The sequence below is a fragment of the Eretmochelys imbricata genome, chromosome 3, assembly GCF_965152235.1.
Source record: "Eretmochelys imbricata isolate rEreImb1 chromosome 3, rEreImb1.hap1, whole genome shotgun sequence".
In the NCBI taxonomy this organism is placed as follows: domain Eukaryota; kingdom Metazoa; phylum Chordata; order Testudines; family Cheloniidae; genus Eretmochelys; species Eretmochelys imbricata.
Genome location: NC_135574.1, coordinates 134,819,903 through 134,839,158, shown reverse-complemented (window position 1 = coordinate 134,839,158; position 19,256 = coordinate 134,819,903). Strand labels below are relative to the sequence as shown.

General features: G+C 42.5%; 1 protein-coding gene across 2 annotated transcripts in view; it reads right to left on the bottom strand.

The window, feature by feature from the left end:
* The window catches only part of GPR137B (G protein-coupled receptor 137B), a 51,214-nt gene extending 34,692 nt beyond the window's left edge, over nt 1-16,522 (bottom strand). For both annotated transcript variants that reach the window (XM_077811843.1, XM_077811844.1), the window contains exons 1-2: nt 16,064-16,522; nt 734-783 (exon numbers count right to left, since the gene is read on the bottom strand). In XM_077811843.1, the coding sequence (XP_077667969.1) occupies nt 734-783; nt 16,064-16,432 (419 nt within the window). In that variant the 5' untranslated portion in view covers nt 16,433-16,522. The remainder of the gene's footprint in view (nt 1-733; nt 784-16,063) is intronic.
* Between the last annotated feature and the right edge of the window lie 2,734 nt (nt 16,523-19,256).

Genomic DNA, 19,256 nt, shown 5'->3' with positions numbered 1-19,256 from the left:
ACCAGCACCTTATAATGAACCTCCTATTAATTCGGGACAATCCCTCTGGCCCCAGCAAGACACCAGCCATATCTTTCAACATAAACACTCAGCTTTTACAACCTTACCTCTGTAAATTTCTGGAAACCCAATCAAGTGCCCCCCAATTAAGTCACCAGACTGAATCCATCCTCCCTGGCTCCTTGTCCTCTCAACTTTCTTCCTCCTCTTACCAAAACATGTAACTGACTGCCCCCACCACACACACACACACCTGTTGTCAGAACCTATGCTCTGACCAAAATACAGATGATTGAATGCTCTCTTTCCTCACTTGACATAACCTTCCCCTAACTATCCCTGAGCATTCAGCTGAACCCAACTACAAAAAGCTTCTACATGAACCTGTCAGTGAGTAGCCACACTGATCCACTTTGAATGCTTTCTACTCACATCTGATTAACAATATTGAGTAGAATTGTATAAAACTGCAGATAGATAGATCTGATGACTATAGTCTTGTATAATGTCTCTGTAAACAAAAGCCAACTGTTGTAATGATTGTTTTGTTTCTGATATTTACATGGCAAGGATTTGTAGACTTGTTAAAACTTCCTAAATAAATAAATACTTAAAAAAAAATCAGGTGTTAAATATTGGCAAGTTACACCCATTCCTAAATTACCAGCAGAAGTGGGCATCAAAAGTATCATTTTAAAATATTTACCACAAGAAAGGTTTGTATAGTTCTTACCGGTATTTAAGTAGTTCTGGAGAGTACTTTGACTTAGCTTTGAAAATCACCTGGAATAATAGGGAGAAAAAATTGCATCATTCACAAAGTAAATACAAATGAACAAATACACTATGATCCTGAGGAAAAAACCATCTTATGTGTCACAGGTTATTAGGATTCATAAAATGTTTTTTGCACTTTCAGGTTATCTGAACTAGAAAATTTTGCCACTTAAACTATACCGAGTGGCAAAACCACCCTAGAGCAGATACACTGGTATAACTTAGTCCAGTTCAGGAATCGGAACTAACTAGATCAGTAGAAGGCACCTTTACACTGGTATGACTATATCCACACTAGGATATATGCTGGTATAACTATACTGGTAAATAATTATACCTCCTAACCAACATAAATATACTGGTGCAACTTTCTAGTGTAGACCAGCCATTGTTGACACCTTGGACCTGATTTGCATTTACATTAAGGTCCCTTTACCTGGCAGTGTAGCATAGCCTTAAATTGGGTATAAATGTTTGCATCCACGTTAGGGGCCCTTTACGTTGCCGGAGCAGTGTAAATGTGAATCAGGCCGAGTGTATTCTACGGAAGTTTATTCAGTTCTCTCCGGTTACATCTTAACTGCTAAAAAAGGTGTGTTTTTACAGAGAGATAGCTATGGAGCATTAGTTATCTTGCTGTAAAATCTGTTGTAATGGAATACATGAGCCCAAAGACTCAAAAGGTGTTAACACGACCCTGAGACTGTCCAACATTACACAGTTTTAAACATTATTCAGCATTTGGTATACAGAGACCTCAGCCTGCTTATTACTATGACAAACACACCATTAAAATCTTTGAAACCTTTTATTAAAAATACAGAACAGAAGGAAAAACAGTTAAAGCATTTGAAATGTAAAGTATTAAGTAAGGCCTTGTCTACACTACACAGTTTTGTTGACAAAAGTCAGCTTTCACTGACAAAACGGTGGAGGTGTACTCCTGCCGATGTAACTCCCCTGCTATGCCGAAATAATAAAACCACCTCGACAAGCAGTGTAGCGCTTTTTGCAACATAGTTAGAGCGATGCAGCATCAGTGTAGACACTCCACTTGGTTTTGTCGCCCTAACTGGCCTCCAGGAGGCATCCCACAATGCCATCCTGACCACTCTGGTCAGCACTTTGAACTTTGCTTCCCCAAAGGTACTGAGCTATGCGCCTCTCCCCCATTTAAAGGCCCAGAAATTTTTAAAGTTCCTCTTCCTATTTGCTTGGCATGCACAGTCCACGTAGCATCTGCCCAGCTGATCAGGCTGGTTTTCTGCAGCAGACGCTCTCTTGCGTGGAGCACACCGGAGCTGTTGGATCTGCTGAGTCTATAGGGAGAGGAGGCTGTGTCGTCGCAGCTTCACTCCAGCCATAGGAATATTGATACCTGTGGGCCGATTGCTGGTGGCATGTAGAAGGTGCACAAAAGGGACATGCAGCAGTGTTGTGCTAAAATCAAGGAGCTGCAGCAGGCATACCGGAAGGCAAGGGAGGCCAACCATTGCTTTGGTGTGGCACCAAAGGCATTATGCTTCTATAAGGAGCTGCACACCATCCTCAGTGGCGACCCCACCTCCACCGCCAAGAGCTCTGTGGATACGTCAGCAGGGATTGGAGGCAGCGTTCAGCAGACTCAACCCCAGTGATGAAGTGGTGGATGAGGAAGTACCACTGGAAGATGATGTGGAGCAACTGGCAGGGTTGTCCGGTAGCGTGGCAAGTCAGGACCCTTTTTCCACTCTGGAGGGGTCTAGCCAGTCCCAGCACTCCAGCTCTGGTGCGCAGGAAAGGGGAGCTCCAGTAAATGCTCATTTTGCTTTGATACTGCATGGTCAGAGGAGACTGAGCTCTCACGTACTTTGTTATATGGTAGAGGAGGGATAAGGGACAGAAATTAACAACAGAACCTATCCCTCTCTGCTCTGGGTCCATGGCAGAAAAGTTTGTTCATGTACATAGAGCAGTCCCTGCAATCCTCCATAGTGATCTCTAGGAAACTTTCCTGTAGGTATTCTGCAATCCTCTGCCAAAGGTTCCTTGGAAGAGCCGCCTTATTTCTCCCCCCATTGTAGGAAACTTTGCTGCTCCACCAAAAGTGTATTTCTGCGAGGACTAGAGCAGCACACAGGCAAGCTGCATATGAAGCCAGTCTGAACCCACACGCATGCAGGAGATGCACCCTTGCAACCTGGGTTACCCTTAGGAGTGAGATATTGGGTTTGATTGCTCTAGCTTATGAAAAAGGGTACCAATATTCAAAATAGTCTCCCTAGCTGCTTGTAGTAACCCCGTTCGTGAACCACTCTTTTCCCTTCCTGCCCTCTCCCCCATATCACCCCCCCTCCCCAATCTCACCATATTTGGGACTTGGGCCGACTTGTGTGCTAGCCCAGGAACAGCAAGAAAGAAGTGTGTATAACTTTTGTGATTCACAGCTCTGAGCACACTCACAATACTGTGTCTATTCACTGTTTCTTTGGCTTCTGCAAAGGCCTTGAGGACCCCTTCCTCCACACTAGCAGATTGCCTCTGTCAGATGAGGCGGTGAACAAAGAGGATATGTTTCACGAAGTGCTGCAGTCAATAGATACAGCACATAGCGAAACAAGAGAGGAGGGAGAAAATTAATGAAAAACGCAGCTTGAATAGCCTGGAAAGGATTTAGGAACAGGAGCGGATGATAAAGCTCCTGGAGGGCTAGACAGAGATGATGAAGTCCCTTATTCACCCTGCAATCTGAGCACATCCAGGCACAGCTCCCCCTGCAGCCACTACAGAACTCTGCTTCACGCCCTCCCCAAATTCCCCCACCGCATTCCTCGCACGTACCCCATGCACTCCATGCCTAGGGATTGGTTTCCCAATGAAAGCTGGAGTTACACACATCTGTGAGAGCCCTAACCACAAGCCTGTTCCTCATTGCATTGTTCCCTGTTTGACCAAAATTGTGTTTTTTCCTGTTATTAAAGTGAAATCTTTGAAATAAAATGAGTCTTTATTTTTGAAATACACATATTGATCACTGCTAACATTGAAACACAGTGGCTATAGGTAGGAATATTTGCTCACTACAATTAACACTCAGGAAGCAAGCACTACAGAGGTAATAAGGCAGCAAATAATCATTGCCTGACTGAATGCATCACTGGGAATCATTGTCAAAATGCTCATTCAAAGCCTCCCTGTTTCAAATAGCCTCCCGCTGTGCACCCTAATTGCCCTTGTATCTGGCGGCTCTAAATCAGGAACCAGTTGATCAGCCTCAGCAGTCCACCCCAGGGGAAACTTTTGTCCCTTCACTTTGCAAATATTATGTAGAGTACAGCAGGCCCCAATGACCATTGGAATATTTTCCTCATTGAGGTCTGTCAAGGTTCCTTCCCCACTCTGAACTCTAGGGTACAGATGTGGGGACCTGCATAAAAACCCCCTAAGCTTATTTTTACCAGCTTAGGTTAAAACTTCCCCAAGGGACAAACTACTTTGCCTTTTGCCCTTGTACTTTATCGCTGCCACCACCAAACATCTAACAGATATATAACCAGGACAGAGCCTGCTTGGAAATGTCTTTGCCCACAAAATCTTTGCAAACCCTACACCCCCTTTTCTGGGGAAGGTTTGATAAAAATCCTCACCAATTTGCATAGGTGAACACAGACCCAAACCCTTGGAACTTAAGAACAATGAAAAAGCAATCAGGTTCTTAAAAGAAGAATTTTAATAGAAGAAAAAGTAAAAGAATCACCTCTGTAAAATCAGGATAATAAATACCTTACAGGGTAATTAGATTCAAACATAGAGAATCCCTCTAGGCAAAACCTTAAGTTATGAAAAGACACAAAAACAGGAATACACATTCCATTCAGCACAGCTTATTTTCTCAGCCATTTAAAGAAAACAGAATCTAACACATATCTAGCTAGATTACTTACTAAGTTCTAAGACTCCATTCCTGTTCTGTCCCTGGCAAAAGCATCACCCAGACAGAGAGAACCTTTGTTTCTCCCCTCCTCCAGCTTTGAAAGTATCTTGTCTCCTCATTGGTCATTTTGGTCAGGTGCCAGCAAAGTTATCCTAGCTTCTTAACCCTTTACAGGTGAAAGGGTTTTTCCTCTAGCCAGAAGGGATTTTAAAGGGGTTTACCCTTCCCTTTATATTTATGACAAGGTCTAACCAGCAAAAATGATAGAGCCAGCGACCTTTTATTTGTACAAAGGCACATTCAGTGGTCATCTGGCACCTGCTGAGCCTGTTGCTGAAGCACTCCTTGCTGCTGTCTAGGTTCCCAGAGTCAGGCTTCATAAGCCACGGAAGCAAGGTGTAGGCGGGGTTCCAAGGATCACTATGTGCATTTGCACATCCCCCACTGGAATCTTCTGGTCTGGAAAGAAAGTCCCAGTGTGCACTCCAGTGTTCCTAAAGATGCATGCATCATGCACCTTCCCTGACCACTCAGGCATTGATGTCAGTGAAATAGCCCTGATGATCCATTAGCGCCTGCAAGAGAAGGAGCCCTTTCGGTTGATATACTCCATCGTAAGATGGTCGGGAGCCAAAATTTGGATATGTGTTCCATCTATCGCCCCGCCGCAGTAAGGGAATCCCATTGCCTCAAAGCCATCAATTATTTCCTGCACATTACTAAGAGCCACAGTCCTTCTTAGCAGGAGGCAATTAATGGCCCTGTACACTTGCATCACCACAACCCCCCATGGTGGACTTTCCAACCCCAAATTGATTCACGACTGAACGGTAGCAGTCTGGAGTTGCAAGCTTCCACACAGTAATTGCCACTCACTTTTCCATAGTGAGGGCAGCTCTCATTCTGTTGTCCTTGTACTGGGGCAAACTCCACACACAGTTCCAGAGAGGTGGATTTGCGCATCTGAAAGTTCTCCAGCCACTGCTCATCATCCCATACAGGCATCATGATGCGATCCCAGCACTCAGTGCTTGTTTCCCTAGCCCAGTACTGATGGTCCACCATGGCAAGCCGCTCCATGAATGCCAGCAGAAATCTTAAATTATTTGTTTCCATGGCAGAGCAGGCATCAGCAAGTCACTATTTGGCAGTGCGTGAAATACTGCAGGACCAGCTGCATTGTGTTCATAAGTCTCACTACCAGAATGATCAGCAGCTCAGGGTCCCTGCTGTCATGCAGAGGCAACAGTCACACAGTTTACAAGGGCAGTTGAAAAATGGTGCAACACGAAGTAGGAAGCCCATGGAATGATGGGACAGAAAGCACTGCATCATGGGATGGCAAGCGCGTCCCCATGATGTATCACGATCCATTCCCAGAGCTCCCAGTGGCAGAGGGTGACAGAGGGTAGTGAAAAGAAAAGGAGTGAGTTGCACAATGAGATAGCTACCCATAATGCAACACTCTCTCTGTCGATGCAAGAGCAAAAACTCTGGACGCTCTCCTCTGACACAAGGAGCATTGTGTGGACGTGCACAACCGATGTTAATAAAGAAGCTTATGACTGTTGACGTAACTTAAGTTGATTTAACTCTGTAGTGTAAACATGGCCTAAGGCTTTTATTTTAACAACTTTCCTTGTTCCCTTTAGCTGGAGAGAGTCTTTAAAAGGAACAAAACTCTTGTCTGATAGTTTCTTAGATGGTAATAACTGTCCTTTTGAAGGAAAAGAGAAAAAGTTAGCTGAGCTGAAGCTCTTGTTGTTGCTGTTAAAGTCTGATCACATTTTAGAAGATAAAACAAGACAAACACACACAAGAAGGGAGAGAAAAGAACAGCAAAGGTTCATTTTTTAAAAATGCAGCTTCTGTCTCTGGTGTTGACTTTCACTTGCAACCTCACTGCTGGAAAAGCATAGGCATGGCTCAGAGTCTTATTAGCCACCCAGAGACCTGACAAACTTGTGCCAGGCTGTAGATCGTTGCTTTTAACTGCCTTTTTCTGGTCAGAAGCTTACAGCAGCATTGGAAAATATACAATCTTGGCCAGCTAAGCCAGACTTTTATTAGACAGAAGGAAAAAGGAGTAGGATAGAAAAGAGAAATAAGGTGGGTGAGAAATAAGGAAGGAAAAGGACACACAAGAGTGAGTGGGTGTGTCAAAATCTCACATCCCAAGTCATGTCTGGAATGTAGCTGGAGGCAGTGGAGGTGGCAGTGTTATCTGGGTCCCTCTCTTGGCCCGGAGTCAGGACGTCTCTTGGGATCAGGATGACAAAGGCCCAACAGTGTTACGGTAGATCCCAGCGTCCCGGGAGACGGTGAGGGGTGGCAGCCATGATGGTAAATTTCATTGCAGTGGTTGTTGGCAGACAGCTGCATCTTCTGTTAATGTTCACCAAAAGCCTTTTCTTACTTCTCTTGTTTATCAGGCATGATTAGGGTGACCAGATGTCCCGATTTGATAGGGATAGTCCTGATATTTGGGTTTTTTTCTTATATAGTCGCCAATTACTCCCCACCTCCTGTCCCAATTTTTCACACTTGCTATCTGGTCACCCTAGGCAGGATCTTAACACAGGCCTTGAGTTATATCAATAGGCCTCTCTGTTTGGACTAATTTAGTCTGTCTTTACCTTTTCGAAGATACATTTACTGTTTTAGGTTATTGGGATACTTTATAAACATTCGTCCACTTTCCCACAGTTAGGCTCACACATGGGGTAAATTGGTAGGCCCAGTTATTACAACAAAACCTAGGCAAGGAGCTGGGATTTTTATCATGATGTAGCTAGGAGTGGGCAGCTCTGGCTAAGGGGCATAGGATTGAACTCACCAAGCTACATCTCAGTAAAAAATTCTTGTGCCTTGTCTCCACTAGGATTTTACAGCAGAATAGCTAATGCATGTTAGTTATCTTAAAAAAATAAAATGAAAAAAAAATCTTTTCTGACTGTGAGTACATACCCTGACTGAAGTGCCCACCTGCCATAATCTTCCCTTTGACTGTGCTCCATGATTGTATCTTGCATTCTGTTTCACCTTTTTAACCACATATCCTCTTTCAAATAACATTCTTTAAAAAACAAATATCCCCACACACTTTGAACACTTTCATGATTATCAAAAATGGTATGGAAGCATCATTAGTATTTCACAGGTTAAAATGTTTTCTAAGTAAATGCAATTTGTAAGGGGGAATTTAACCTCAGCTTCCTTGCCATGGACTGAAAAGGAACCTGCTCACCACTTAAAAAAAAAAACCCAACTTTAATTATGTTGCATGTTTTAGTGTGGATGATTTGCTTTTAAAACCATTTTCCTCCCACTGGTCTTTTCTTTTCCATATCACTAGAATTACTTTTTCCCTGTGCTTTAAATACAGCTGAAATAATATTTGCTGTTTTTTGTTTAACAGCTATTTACAGAATATATCTCTTATAATGGAAAATGTCTTTGTGCACTAGCCTCCTCTTCTCTGGAGATGGTGATTGTTGAGTAGAGGGAGCCTGGCTTTTCAATAGGCCCTACAAAAATAATAGCTCATTTAAAATCTGAAAGTCTAGAGAATTTTCTGCAACAGTTTCTAATCTTTTAAAAGTAAGTCAAATGTCTGGGCTGCCTACAAACCCAGGCATTATCCCTGATAGTAGTGTCATAATATTCTGTGTTCAATTATCTATGCACCCCTAATAATATGTACTCAAAGGACTTCAGAAACAGGTTTATGTTGTTTTATTTTACTTGCTGCTTAAAGGAGATAAACAAAAAGCTTATGCCTGGTTTTGCTTCTCTGTGATGTATAAACAAGGCCCAAGAGGTCTTTTGTAGGGGGTCGGGGGTTAAATTGTTTTCTTGCATGCTTTTTGCACTAGAAATTCAGCTTTTGTTTATCCAGTTTATCCTGGAAGACAACGCTCTGGATGACTGGAGAACATGTAGTATCATGACATTGCAGAGATCAGGCAAGTGACATCTAACTAAGGGGCCGATACTGCAACTGTTACTCACATGGAGTAGCACTTACACAAGCATTACCATTAATTTCAATAGGATTATTTTCATGAGCAAAGTAGTACTCAACGTGTTAAGAGCTGATGTAAAGAGTTGTTACAGGGTTGTAGATTGCCCTAATTAGCTTTGGTTACCCTACAAAAACTGGTTGCAGAATTTACCAAGAGTAGATGCTGCAGGGCAGTAAGTTGAGATGAAAGAGTGCTAAAGAGGCTGTGCTGGATTGACTGTACGTTTTAGTGGAGCTGCATCTGAATTTTATCAGAGATGATCAGTGATTTTTATTCAAACTGTTTAAAACTATGCTAGGGAAATGTGTAAATATTTCTCTGCAGTACTGCAGCTCCCAGGGTGCTAGTAATAATAGAAGATGTAGTGCAAGGGCATAGGGATTCTTACCACCATGTCACCAAAGCAGAAAAACAGAGGGTCAGATTCTGCCATTGGGTAGTATCTTACTCCATGAGTAGCCCCATTGAAATGAATGCAGCTTGTCACAGAGTAAGGTACTCTTCAGTGTGGGTAGGAGTATCAGAATCTGGCCCTTACAGATTTTCCCAGTGGAGATGCAGATTTTTGTTTTTAACACTTGTCTAACTCAAAAAGAAAAGGAGTACTTGTGGCACCTTAGAGACTAACCAATTTATTTGAGCATGAGCTTTCGTGAGCTACAGCTCACTTCATCAGATATACATCAGATGTATATCTGATGAAGTGAGCTGTAGCTCACGAAAGCTCATGCTCAAATAAATTGGTTAGTCTCTAAGGTGCCACAAGTACTCCTTTTCTTTTTGCGAATACAGACTAACACGGCTGTTACTCTGAAACTTGTCTAACTCAAACACCCTACAAGCAGTTGGAAGAAAAGATCAGCTTGTTAAAGCTTCAACAGCCCCTCCCCTTCCATGAAGGACTAAGAGAGTTCCTAGTCAACATCTGAGTCATCCAAGGTCTTTCAGCAGAATGGGGAAAGCCAGGCTAGAACAGTCTGGAAAGCAAGTAGAAAAGAGACCCTTTTAAAAAAATTCTTCAGACATCCCCAAGAAGCCAGGAGAATGGCAAGAAGGAAAACTGCGCTTGTGATCTCCCTTGCTGCTTTTCTCATGCCTAAAAAAGTTGATTTTTTAAAAGATTTTTTTCCTGCTAATTGTTCTTTACATTATAAATATCCTGCCTTGATTCCTTGTTTTTCCCCTTGAAAGACTGAAGATCTAGGATGAGAATCTCTCCCTACTCTGGCCCCTTTACCCCAGTGTAAGAGCTGGGTTCTAAAAGCCCCAGATCCAGCTAGGGAGAATTCTCTATTGCAGAAACTGGGAAAAACAGCAGCAGGTTGTCCTCTGATGAAGTACTCAAGCAAAGCTCAGTGTAGGTGGCATGCCAGTTGTGGAGCTGGGGCAGGAAGGGCTGGGGCAGTGCAACAATTCTGGGTATCTCTGCGCCCATAAGCAGCCAGGGATAACTTAGACAGTCCCATCAAAAGTTGTCTATGTTACACGACAGGTCTCTCTAGCACCACAAGTATCCCAGAATCAGGAGTATGTAAAGGTGGTTATAGCTACCTCTCACCCCCTTGGAGTTGAAAGTTGATTCAGCAAATAATCTCATTCCTAGAGTTTGTCTACAGTGGAGAAATTTTCTATCCAGTTTTAACATTGAAAATCAGGTTATTTGAAACAAGCTGATTAGAGCCACAGTGTGAGGTGACCCAACTCATTTTTACTGAACTGGATCCAAGACCACACCTCATTCTGAGGGCTAGAATAGGACTTAAGTGCAAAGGACTTAGGCTTTTGCACAGGCATGAAGTTCACTCTTCATTATCAGTTCTCATTTCAGGAACCTGTGAAGCAGTGTGTCTTTTGCCCATCTTTGCAAAAAGAAAAGGAGTACTTGTGGCACCTTAGAGACTAACCAATTTATTTGAGCATAAGCTTTTGTGAGCTACAGCTCACCTCATCGGATTCACTTTCCACAGTATGTGTCCGATGAAGTGAACTGTAGCTCACGAAAGCTTATGCTCAAATAAATGTGTTAGTCTCTAAGGTGCCACAAGTACTCCTTTTCTTTTTACAAATACAGACTAACACAGCTGTTACTCTGAAACTTGCCCATCTTTGTACTTCCTCCTCTTTCTCCATGTTCCATGCAAGTTTGTCCTCACACCCTGAAAGCACTTGGCAACACCCACTCCTGCCTATACCTCTGCCTGATTGACTCTTACCTTGTTCCACAGTATTTGTAGTACAGCAGCCACCACCAATGCTGGTAGCAATAGCATAGATGCTAGTGCAGCCAGGGCTAGGGCTATTTACCATCAAGTCATGAACATTTTCTCAGTAAAAACACCTGAGCCCTGTTTATACCAGCGACTTAGCACCTGTGCAGGTATTAATTTTTCTAATGTAGCCACCACATAGAGTGTATTGTTGTATGTCTTACAACACGTCAAGGAATATTGTCTTATGTTTTACCACCTGCAGTGTTACTCCTGGGAAGCACTGGGTACATTTAAAGTGCTCTCTAAATGAATAAGTGCTGGATAAAACTTTTTAAAAATTGTGAATTGATTTCTACTGCCTCTTTTTATTAGTGAGAAGAACCTTCTGTCCCTTACTGGCTAGATTACATTGTTAAATTCTATATAAAATAATTAGATAACTTCCCTTGTTTTCCCCTCCGAGATAACATACACATTAATTAGAATTCCATTTAGGTTATGTCACTTAAAGCCTTGCACTGGATTTTCCCTGCCCTCAGTTGCCTAAACGCTGCTTCTTGGTGGGTAATGGCAGCTGTGTGAGGCAGGGAAAACTTCCCAATCAGGATGCCAAGAGGAGAGGGGAAATGAGGAGTTGAATTGGTAGGACTGGATCTATCTAGCCATCCTTCCCTAGGGATGGAACCTCCCTCCACCTCATCACAGAGCCTCCTTCAAGTCATCTGCAATGCTTGGAAAGTGTCTGACCCTGATGGTTTAAACTTATGACCTGTTAACCAGCTTTTTGTATGTGTCCTGGGAACGAGGGAAGGTTTGGGATTTCCAGCATCTCTCTAGGTCTGCTTGACTTCATCCTCTCCACCCAACCTCTCTGCACTTGAACCTGTGTCCCCCCCACCCAAAACTTCTGTGCTGCAAGTATTACATTTAAACTCTGAAACATAACAGAACAAAATGAAACATGCCACCCTATCCCTGAATTCCTCCCAAAGGGGGGAATTTTTTAGCATCTCAGCTGACCCATAGCCTATGCCTCTAAACTCAGACTTTGAAGGATTTCTTAGGTTCTTGTGACTGCCTCCAAAACCGCAAGGCTTTTATTGGTTCAACCTTGTCAGTGACAACAAATGTAGATCAGAGAGAGAGAGAGAGAAGAAATGGACCCCGACCAGGCAGGCTGCAAATAAGAAATTTCTTGAATTCAATTAAAGTAGGAAATATATTTGTTGCTGAGTTATACAATTGTTGATGGTTTTGAACAGCTAAAATAAACCTGTGGCGTTGAGAGGGGCAGATGTCAGGCAGGCAGAACTGCAGGTTTTGCAGACACCCCTTGGAGGCAGGAATGCATATTACCATATGTTACCTGATACATCAGTTGCTCTAGCTCATTTTGTGTAATTATTTGCAGGCATCCTGCTATTGTTTTACAAAAGTAATATCCCTGCTGTTTGTTTTGTTCTTACATTAACCTGACATGTAGTTTCATAGCTTCCAAGCAGAGGAAGCTTTACTCTTAAGGAGTGGGTTATATTATTTTCTATCTTTAGGACACCAATGAATGGACACAGAAGCAGGATCTTTGTCTTCCTTATGGAAACATGTGCACTTCCTGCAGCAGCTGGGTTTGGAAGAGAAGTGATCGTTGCTTTTACGTATGCTTTCTTCTAGCACCCTTTACTACTATGCCATATCTAGGGCATCAAAAGCCCCGCACAGTAAAAGTCTGCATACTCCCAAGCGGCAGCCAGCACTCAACCCCAAGGACCCCAGTCAGTGGCAGTCAAAACCTTGATTATCTGTAACTGCTTTTCTCACTAGTCCAGCAGGTTTAACAACCTCCCCCACTGCATTACAATTTCTTTGGGGTTTTTTATTGCTGCAGGTGACGCTCAAAACTCAGGAAAACCCCTGCTGCACTGGTGCCACTTTGTCTCATTTTATCTAAGGCACAGTTGAGGCCTTATTTATAAAGGGTCCTTACTCCTGAAGAAGAGCAGTTTGTAAGCTTGATTCTCTGACCAACAGAAGCTGGTCCAATAAAAGGTATTACCTCACCCACCTTGTCTCTTTCACTCCAAAAGACAGCAGTAGCTGCTAACTCCCCTTCAAGTTCAAAGGTTTTGCAAATGATCTTTAAGCTCTTACCAGTTAATTCAGTTTTGTTGTTCAGTTGGAAGGATTTAGGAATATTCTTTCCCTCCCACCCCCTCATTTAAAAGGAGAACATTTACGAGCTTCACATCTTTCTTGCTTCTGCTAGCTACCTTCTTTTCCTCTCACTAAATAACAGTTGGCTTTCATGCAGTGAGGCACAGCTGCAGTCTACTTTTGCAAGGGGGGGGGGAAGTTGCCTCTGAACAGGTTTGTGAAGTTAAAGTGATTATTGAAAACAAATTCTCTTTCCCCACCCCTTTCACACCAGTTCGTGCTTGTCTGCCTTGGAAACGTAGGTGTACATAAAAAAGATAATCTCAACAACATGTTTAATTATAAGACAAGCCATTCCCCACATTGGTTGGAAGCAAAGAACTAATAAAAATGAACTAAAAATGTATAAATTTGTTCCATGTATTAGGTTATATTCCCACAATGGCTGTGCTTGTGTTTCTAATTTCAACTCCTTGTTTTAGCTGGGTGGAGCCTTATTACAAGTGGGACTTTCCATGGGATTAACTAGCACGGAAACAAACGGCAAGAAATACAGTAATCATTTGCTTGTCTCTAGCACCTTTCAATCATTACTCGTAAAGTGTTTTGCAAATATAATTTTAAAAGCCTCACAACACCAGGTCAGTATTATACTCCGTTGACAGAGGGGCAAAGTAAGGTCTAGGGAGCTTGTGACTTACTCATGGTGACACAGCACAATTGATGTCAAGACTGGAACCCAGGAGCCTTAACTTTGTCCCCTCCTCTAAGCACTACAGTCTAGTGCAGCAGTTCTCAAACTTCATTGCACCGCGACCTGCTTCTGACAACAAAAATTACTACATGAACCCAGGAGGGAGGACTGAAGACTGAGCCTGCAGCCCCAGGCCGGGGGCATGCAAAGCTGAAGCCCCAGGGCTTTTGCCCTGGGAGGTGGCCTGTAACATTAGCCCTGGGTAATGAGGCTTGGGTTTCAGACTTGCTGGGGCCCAGGGCCAACACCAGCCTCTCAACCCACTTTGGGGTCTAGACCCACCATTTGAGAACCCCATGTCTAGTGGATCTCAATCTATTTACCATTGTAGGCCCCATATGCAGCTCCCTATGTATTACATGGGCTGCATCTACACAATAGATATACTACTTGTATGGCCCTGAGGATGTCACATGGGCTGCAGCTGTGTGCTGATTGGGCCACAGGTTGAGAACCAATGCACTTGACCATACTCATTACATAGCTTCAAAGTGCTACCAGGCAGCAATGTTGTAATCCAAGTAAAATGAAAATGTGAGTATATATATATAAACTCCCTGTCTCTCACTTTCTCTTTTGGATTTTCTTTGAGATGAAAGGAATCAATTACCTATACTACTAATCATCATGCATTCTCCATGCTTCTAATCCATAGCTTCTTGGCTGGGAGCCAAGATATGAAATTCTCTCTCAGAAGACTTCAATGAGAGTTGCATATGTGTGTGAATTTGGCCCAAGGGTACCATTTAGAGCCAACTATGGTGACCGATGGATTTGTGTGATGCTGGACACTTGTCTCTTGGAAACAGGACCACCACCAAATTTATTACACAACGGCCAGGGAATCACCGTCTTATAATAGCAAGCTTGGGTCACTATCAGCTCTCACACTTAACACATACAGTTTTTATAATTCTTATTTGGTGGCTCTCGGTTTCAGAAGCCAGTCTCTTTTCTTCAGTAAGATTATTTATAATTTGCAGACCTACACTAGTTGTTGCCTCTGGGGAACCACTTAGAAGGTGTGTGTAAAAAGCAGTCCGGTCCCAGTCTAGGACCTAATGGATAGGTAGTCCACATCACAACTTGCACTCTAATGGATAGGTAGTCTCAGTGGAGTGTTCAAGCAGGGAGATTGATCTGCACGCTCACCCATAAGGTCCAGGTATGCTAGGAAGGTGACCCATTACTCATACAGGTAATCTAAGAGCAGAATTCAGAGGAAGGTTGGCTTTGTGGTTAAGGCATTAGGACTCAGGAAATCTAGGCTCAAATCCCAGCTTTGCTCCAAGTTTCTTGTTTGACCTTGGGCAAGTCAGGCAAACTTTCTTTGTCTCAGTTCTCCATTTGTAAAACAGGGATAACACTTTCTTCACTCAGTTCCATCTTGTCTATTCAGATTATAAGCTCTTTGAGGCAGAGGGTGTCTTTTACTGTGTGAAAAGAAAAGGAGTACTTGTGGCACCCTAGAGACTAACCAATTTATTTGAGCATTTATTTATTTATTTATTTATTTGAGTTAGTCTCTAAGGTGCCACCAAGTACTCCTTTTCTTTTTGCGAATACAGACTAACACGGCTGTTACTCTGAAACCTTTTACTGTGTGTTTGTACAGCACCTAGCACAGTGGAGCTGTTGTCTCAGTTGAGGCCCCCAAATGCTATTGTAATACAAATAAGAATAATAATTTGGACCTGCAACAGGAATCTAGTTAACAATTCTATTACACGGCTACCACTCTGAATTCTATTACTGATACACAAAGAAAAAGAGAGTCCAGCTCAATGACTCATACTGGCATTGCAGAGCCATCAGGAGTAAACAACAAAATCTCATTTTTTGTCAGTAAAACCATGCGATATGATTCTGAATGCACACAGAACAGCTGAGCCAGAAGGTTTTACAGTGTCCCTTTGAGCAGAACTGCACTTTAGACAGCCACCGTAAAATAACCCCAAGGTTTCCAGTACAATTTGTTCAGCCTTAGGTTAAATGTCACCTTTGACTAGGCAACAGATTTATTTACTGCTTCTCCCCAGGGTGGCTGTTTCATTGTTGTAGTTGTCACTTGCCTTCCAAAACACAAAGTTCCAAATTAAATACATTAAATGTACTTCTTTCCCTGCCTGGGTACATTAGGAAATCACATCTCTCTTACAAATCTTTAAAAAAGTAAAGCTTTACAATTTTGTAGTACTTAGTCAACCCAGGCACAGAAATGTCCATTCCTTACCTGAGTGAAGTAAAGATTCATCAGTGTCAGTGTGAAAAACTGGAGGCAAACTGGGAAGCAATAGAGAAGCCAGAAGATGAAGGGTCTGAGAGAGTTTGCTGTGACAAAATCTTTGAAGTAAAATGAAAAGAGCACAGTCCTAAGTGAGGCCCAAAATAGGCACAGAAACAGAAAGACAGTTTGGTAACTGAACCTCTTGTGCCTATAGTGGAGGACCAGCCAAAGCTGGACATAGATGAACACAAAGAGGAGGGAATAAAAAACAGTATATACAGTGGTCAGGCCCAGCTTCACATACGGAGGGACAGCTGGTGTCAGTGTCGGTGGCAGGGTGTCATTTTTCAGTGGGTCCCACTCAGAGGCCTCCATTTGAGATCAGAAATCGTCAAGAGTTGCTTATTAAGTTTGGCTGCTTCTGCTCCTGCTTACTCCTCCTTTCATCTTCTCACAGCAGCATAGGAACCAAGAAAGTGAGAGAAAGAAAACAAGCTGCACTTCCTCTTTGGCAGCTCACTGACGGCTGGTAGCACATGATCACAATTCAGAATGATTCATTAGGGCTGCCTGTGTCAGCAATTGGCAGGGAACGATTCTGAAGGCTGCAGTGCGCTTTGCCGATGTTTGTGGACAACCCCTGCCCATCCTTCAGAAAACAAAGAAGCTCCTCCCTGAGAAGTTTATAACCAAACCCCTTCCTAAACATGCTAATCTTGATTTAAGATGGGGTCAGTAACACTGATGTGTTATGTAGGAAGAAGTTACTTGATGTTTTTACTAGTGATAGCCAGGTCAGATGCTGTGTTCTAGTTTTTTTAACAAGCAACTTATTTGCCAGTGTTTAACTAAGAAGACTTTTAGGAACCTTTATTGAAAACACTGCAGTAAGCTGTAGTGCCCTGGATCTTTATTACAGAATCCTGCAGTGCTTGGTAGGGAAGATACAATTCACACTCCAAACTGAATGGTCATCTCATCCAATAGCCTCTCTCTCTGTTTGTGGCCAGTATCAGATGTTTCAGTGGAAGGGGCCCAAAAACATATAAGGCCTAGTGTGCCAACCCTCCAGGATTGTCCTGGAGTCTCCAGGAATTAAAGATTAATCTTTAATTAAAGATTATGTCATGTGATGAAACCCCTGGGAATATGTCCGACCAAAATTGGCAACCCTGCTAAGGCATCAACCTAAATGTATTGTGTCTGCCGCTTAAATGGGACAAAAGAAAAACACTAAATGACAAAATGTGCTGCAGCTGTAGTTCTCAAACTTTTGTACCCCTTTCACATAGCAAACCTCATTAGTGCAACCCCCCTTATAAATTAAAAACACTTTTTAATATATTTAAAACCATTATAAATGCTGGATGCAAAGCGGAGTTTAGGGTGGAGGCTGACAGCTCACGACCCCCCATGTAATAACCTCCTGACCCCCTGAAGGGGTCCCGACCTCCAGTTTGAGAACCCCTGTGCTAGAGCATAAGTGTCACTGCACAGGATTTCCCTACTCAAATATTTTCTACCTTGGCCATCTCTGGGACAATAGTTGATTGGAGATGTTTATTGGTAAACATGCAGACATGACTTTGGGATTAGCTTTATAAAATAACACTTTCCATTGTGGGCATTTCTTATGTTGTGAATGTTTGTCATATGTGGATGAGGCTTGGGAAGTGAAACTGAGTGGTTTTGACATCTGCACTGTGAAGAGATAAAGTTCTGAAACACCTCAAAGTTATGTAGAAAGTTATGACAAAACCATCCTGGCTAAGGCAGGAGCAGAATTAATGTTCTTGCTGGGTTTTGTTTTATTTTATAATCTACAATCAATTGATTTGAAAAGAACAGTATAGTTCCCAGGGATTCCCAAATTTCCTGTGAGCAGTGGGAATGTCTGCTTTCAGCAAAATACTCCTACTTCAGGGCTGTTATCAAAGGCTTTCAGGATCTGAGCAATGGAGGAGATAATGCGTTATGTTATGAAAAAAGCCGACTGGACAAATATCTGCAGATGGAAAGGATGACATGCTAACTTCTGCCTCGCTGAAAGAATATTGATGATGGTGATGATGATGATGATGAACGATAAGCACGTCTGTAGCATGCATAACTTGGAATGGCACTGTAAAGAGATTTTTTTTAAAGATGTTGGCCCTGCCCTGAAACTATTCAAATCAGGGTGTCTAAAGCTATGCTCTTATTAGGCACCTAAATATAAGTGGCCTGATTTTCAAAGGTGCTGAGCAATCCCAGATCCCATGGCTTGAAAGGGATTTGTGGATGCTCAGTGCTTCTGAAAATCAGGCCACTTATATTTAGGTGCCTAAATATGGATTTAGGCGGTTCGCTTTAGGCATCCAGGTTTGAAGACTTTGGATAAATAGCCTACTACCGTAAGGTTCTGAGCACTTCCTGAGATGTGCTTAGTGGCCTAAACTCACACCTGTCAGGAGACCCTAAACTACCACATAGGATAAGGCCCTAAATTAGACACACCGAGAATATTAAGATGGACAAAGGAAGGGGGTAGGGAAAGGAGGGATGAGTGTAAGACAAATTAAAATGATGAGTCTTATAACTGCAAATGTTAAGTTCTGAGATATATGTTGCAGTGACACTTACACTCAAAGTGCTGTGAAAAGAGAATTAAAATTGTGGCCCTAGCATCAATAATCCCTGGATTTGACTTTAAATAAGCACCTGGTATGAAATAAATAAGATCTATAAGGGCAGCCACAGAACAAGTAGAACTCTGTAGGCAATCAGATTGGGTTTCTAAAAGCGACTAATGGCATTCCACAAGTATCATTTTCATTACGTGAAGGTGGGAAAGAACAAGGCATTTGGATTAGAGATGAAACAGTGCAGTGGAGTCGCATTTTATGCGGGGGTTAGGTTCTAAAGTCAGCGCATAAGGCAAAAATTGCCTATAGTCAAAATTACCCTTGAAAATCCCTTAAATCACCCATAAAGAACAGTACACTGTATTCAACCCTGTACAGTAATATGTATAAATGTATAATGTATACAGTAATGTACTGTACAGTATATAATAAAGAGTACATATGCAAAATATAATTTTACAGTACTGTATTTTTAATTACAGGGAGTAATTACACGGAGGGTAATTACAGGGGGTCGTCAGGGCTTGATGTCGATCCAGGAGACAGAGGTGACGGAGAGCTTGGGTGACGGAGAG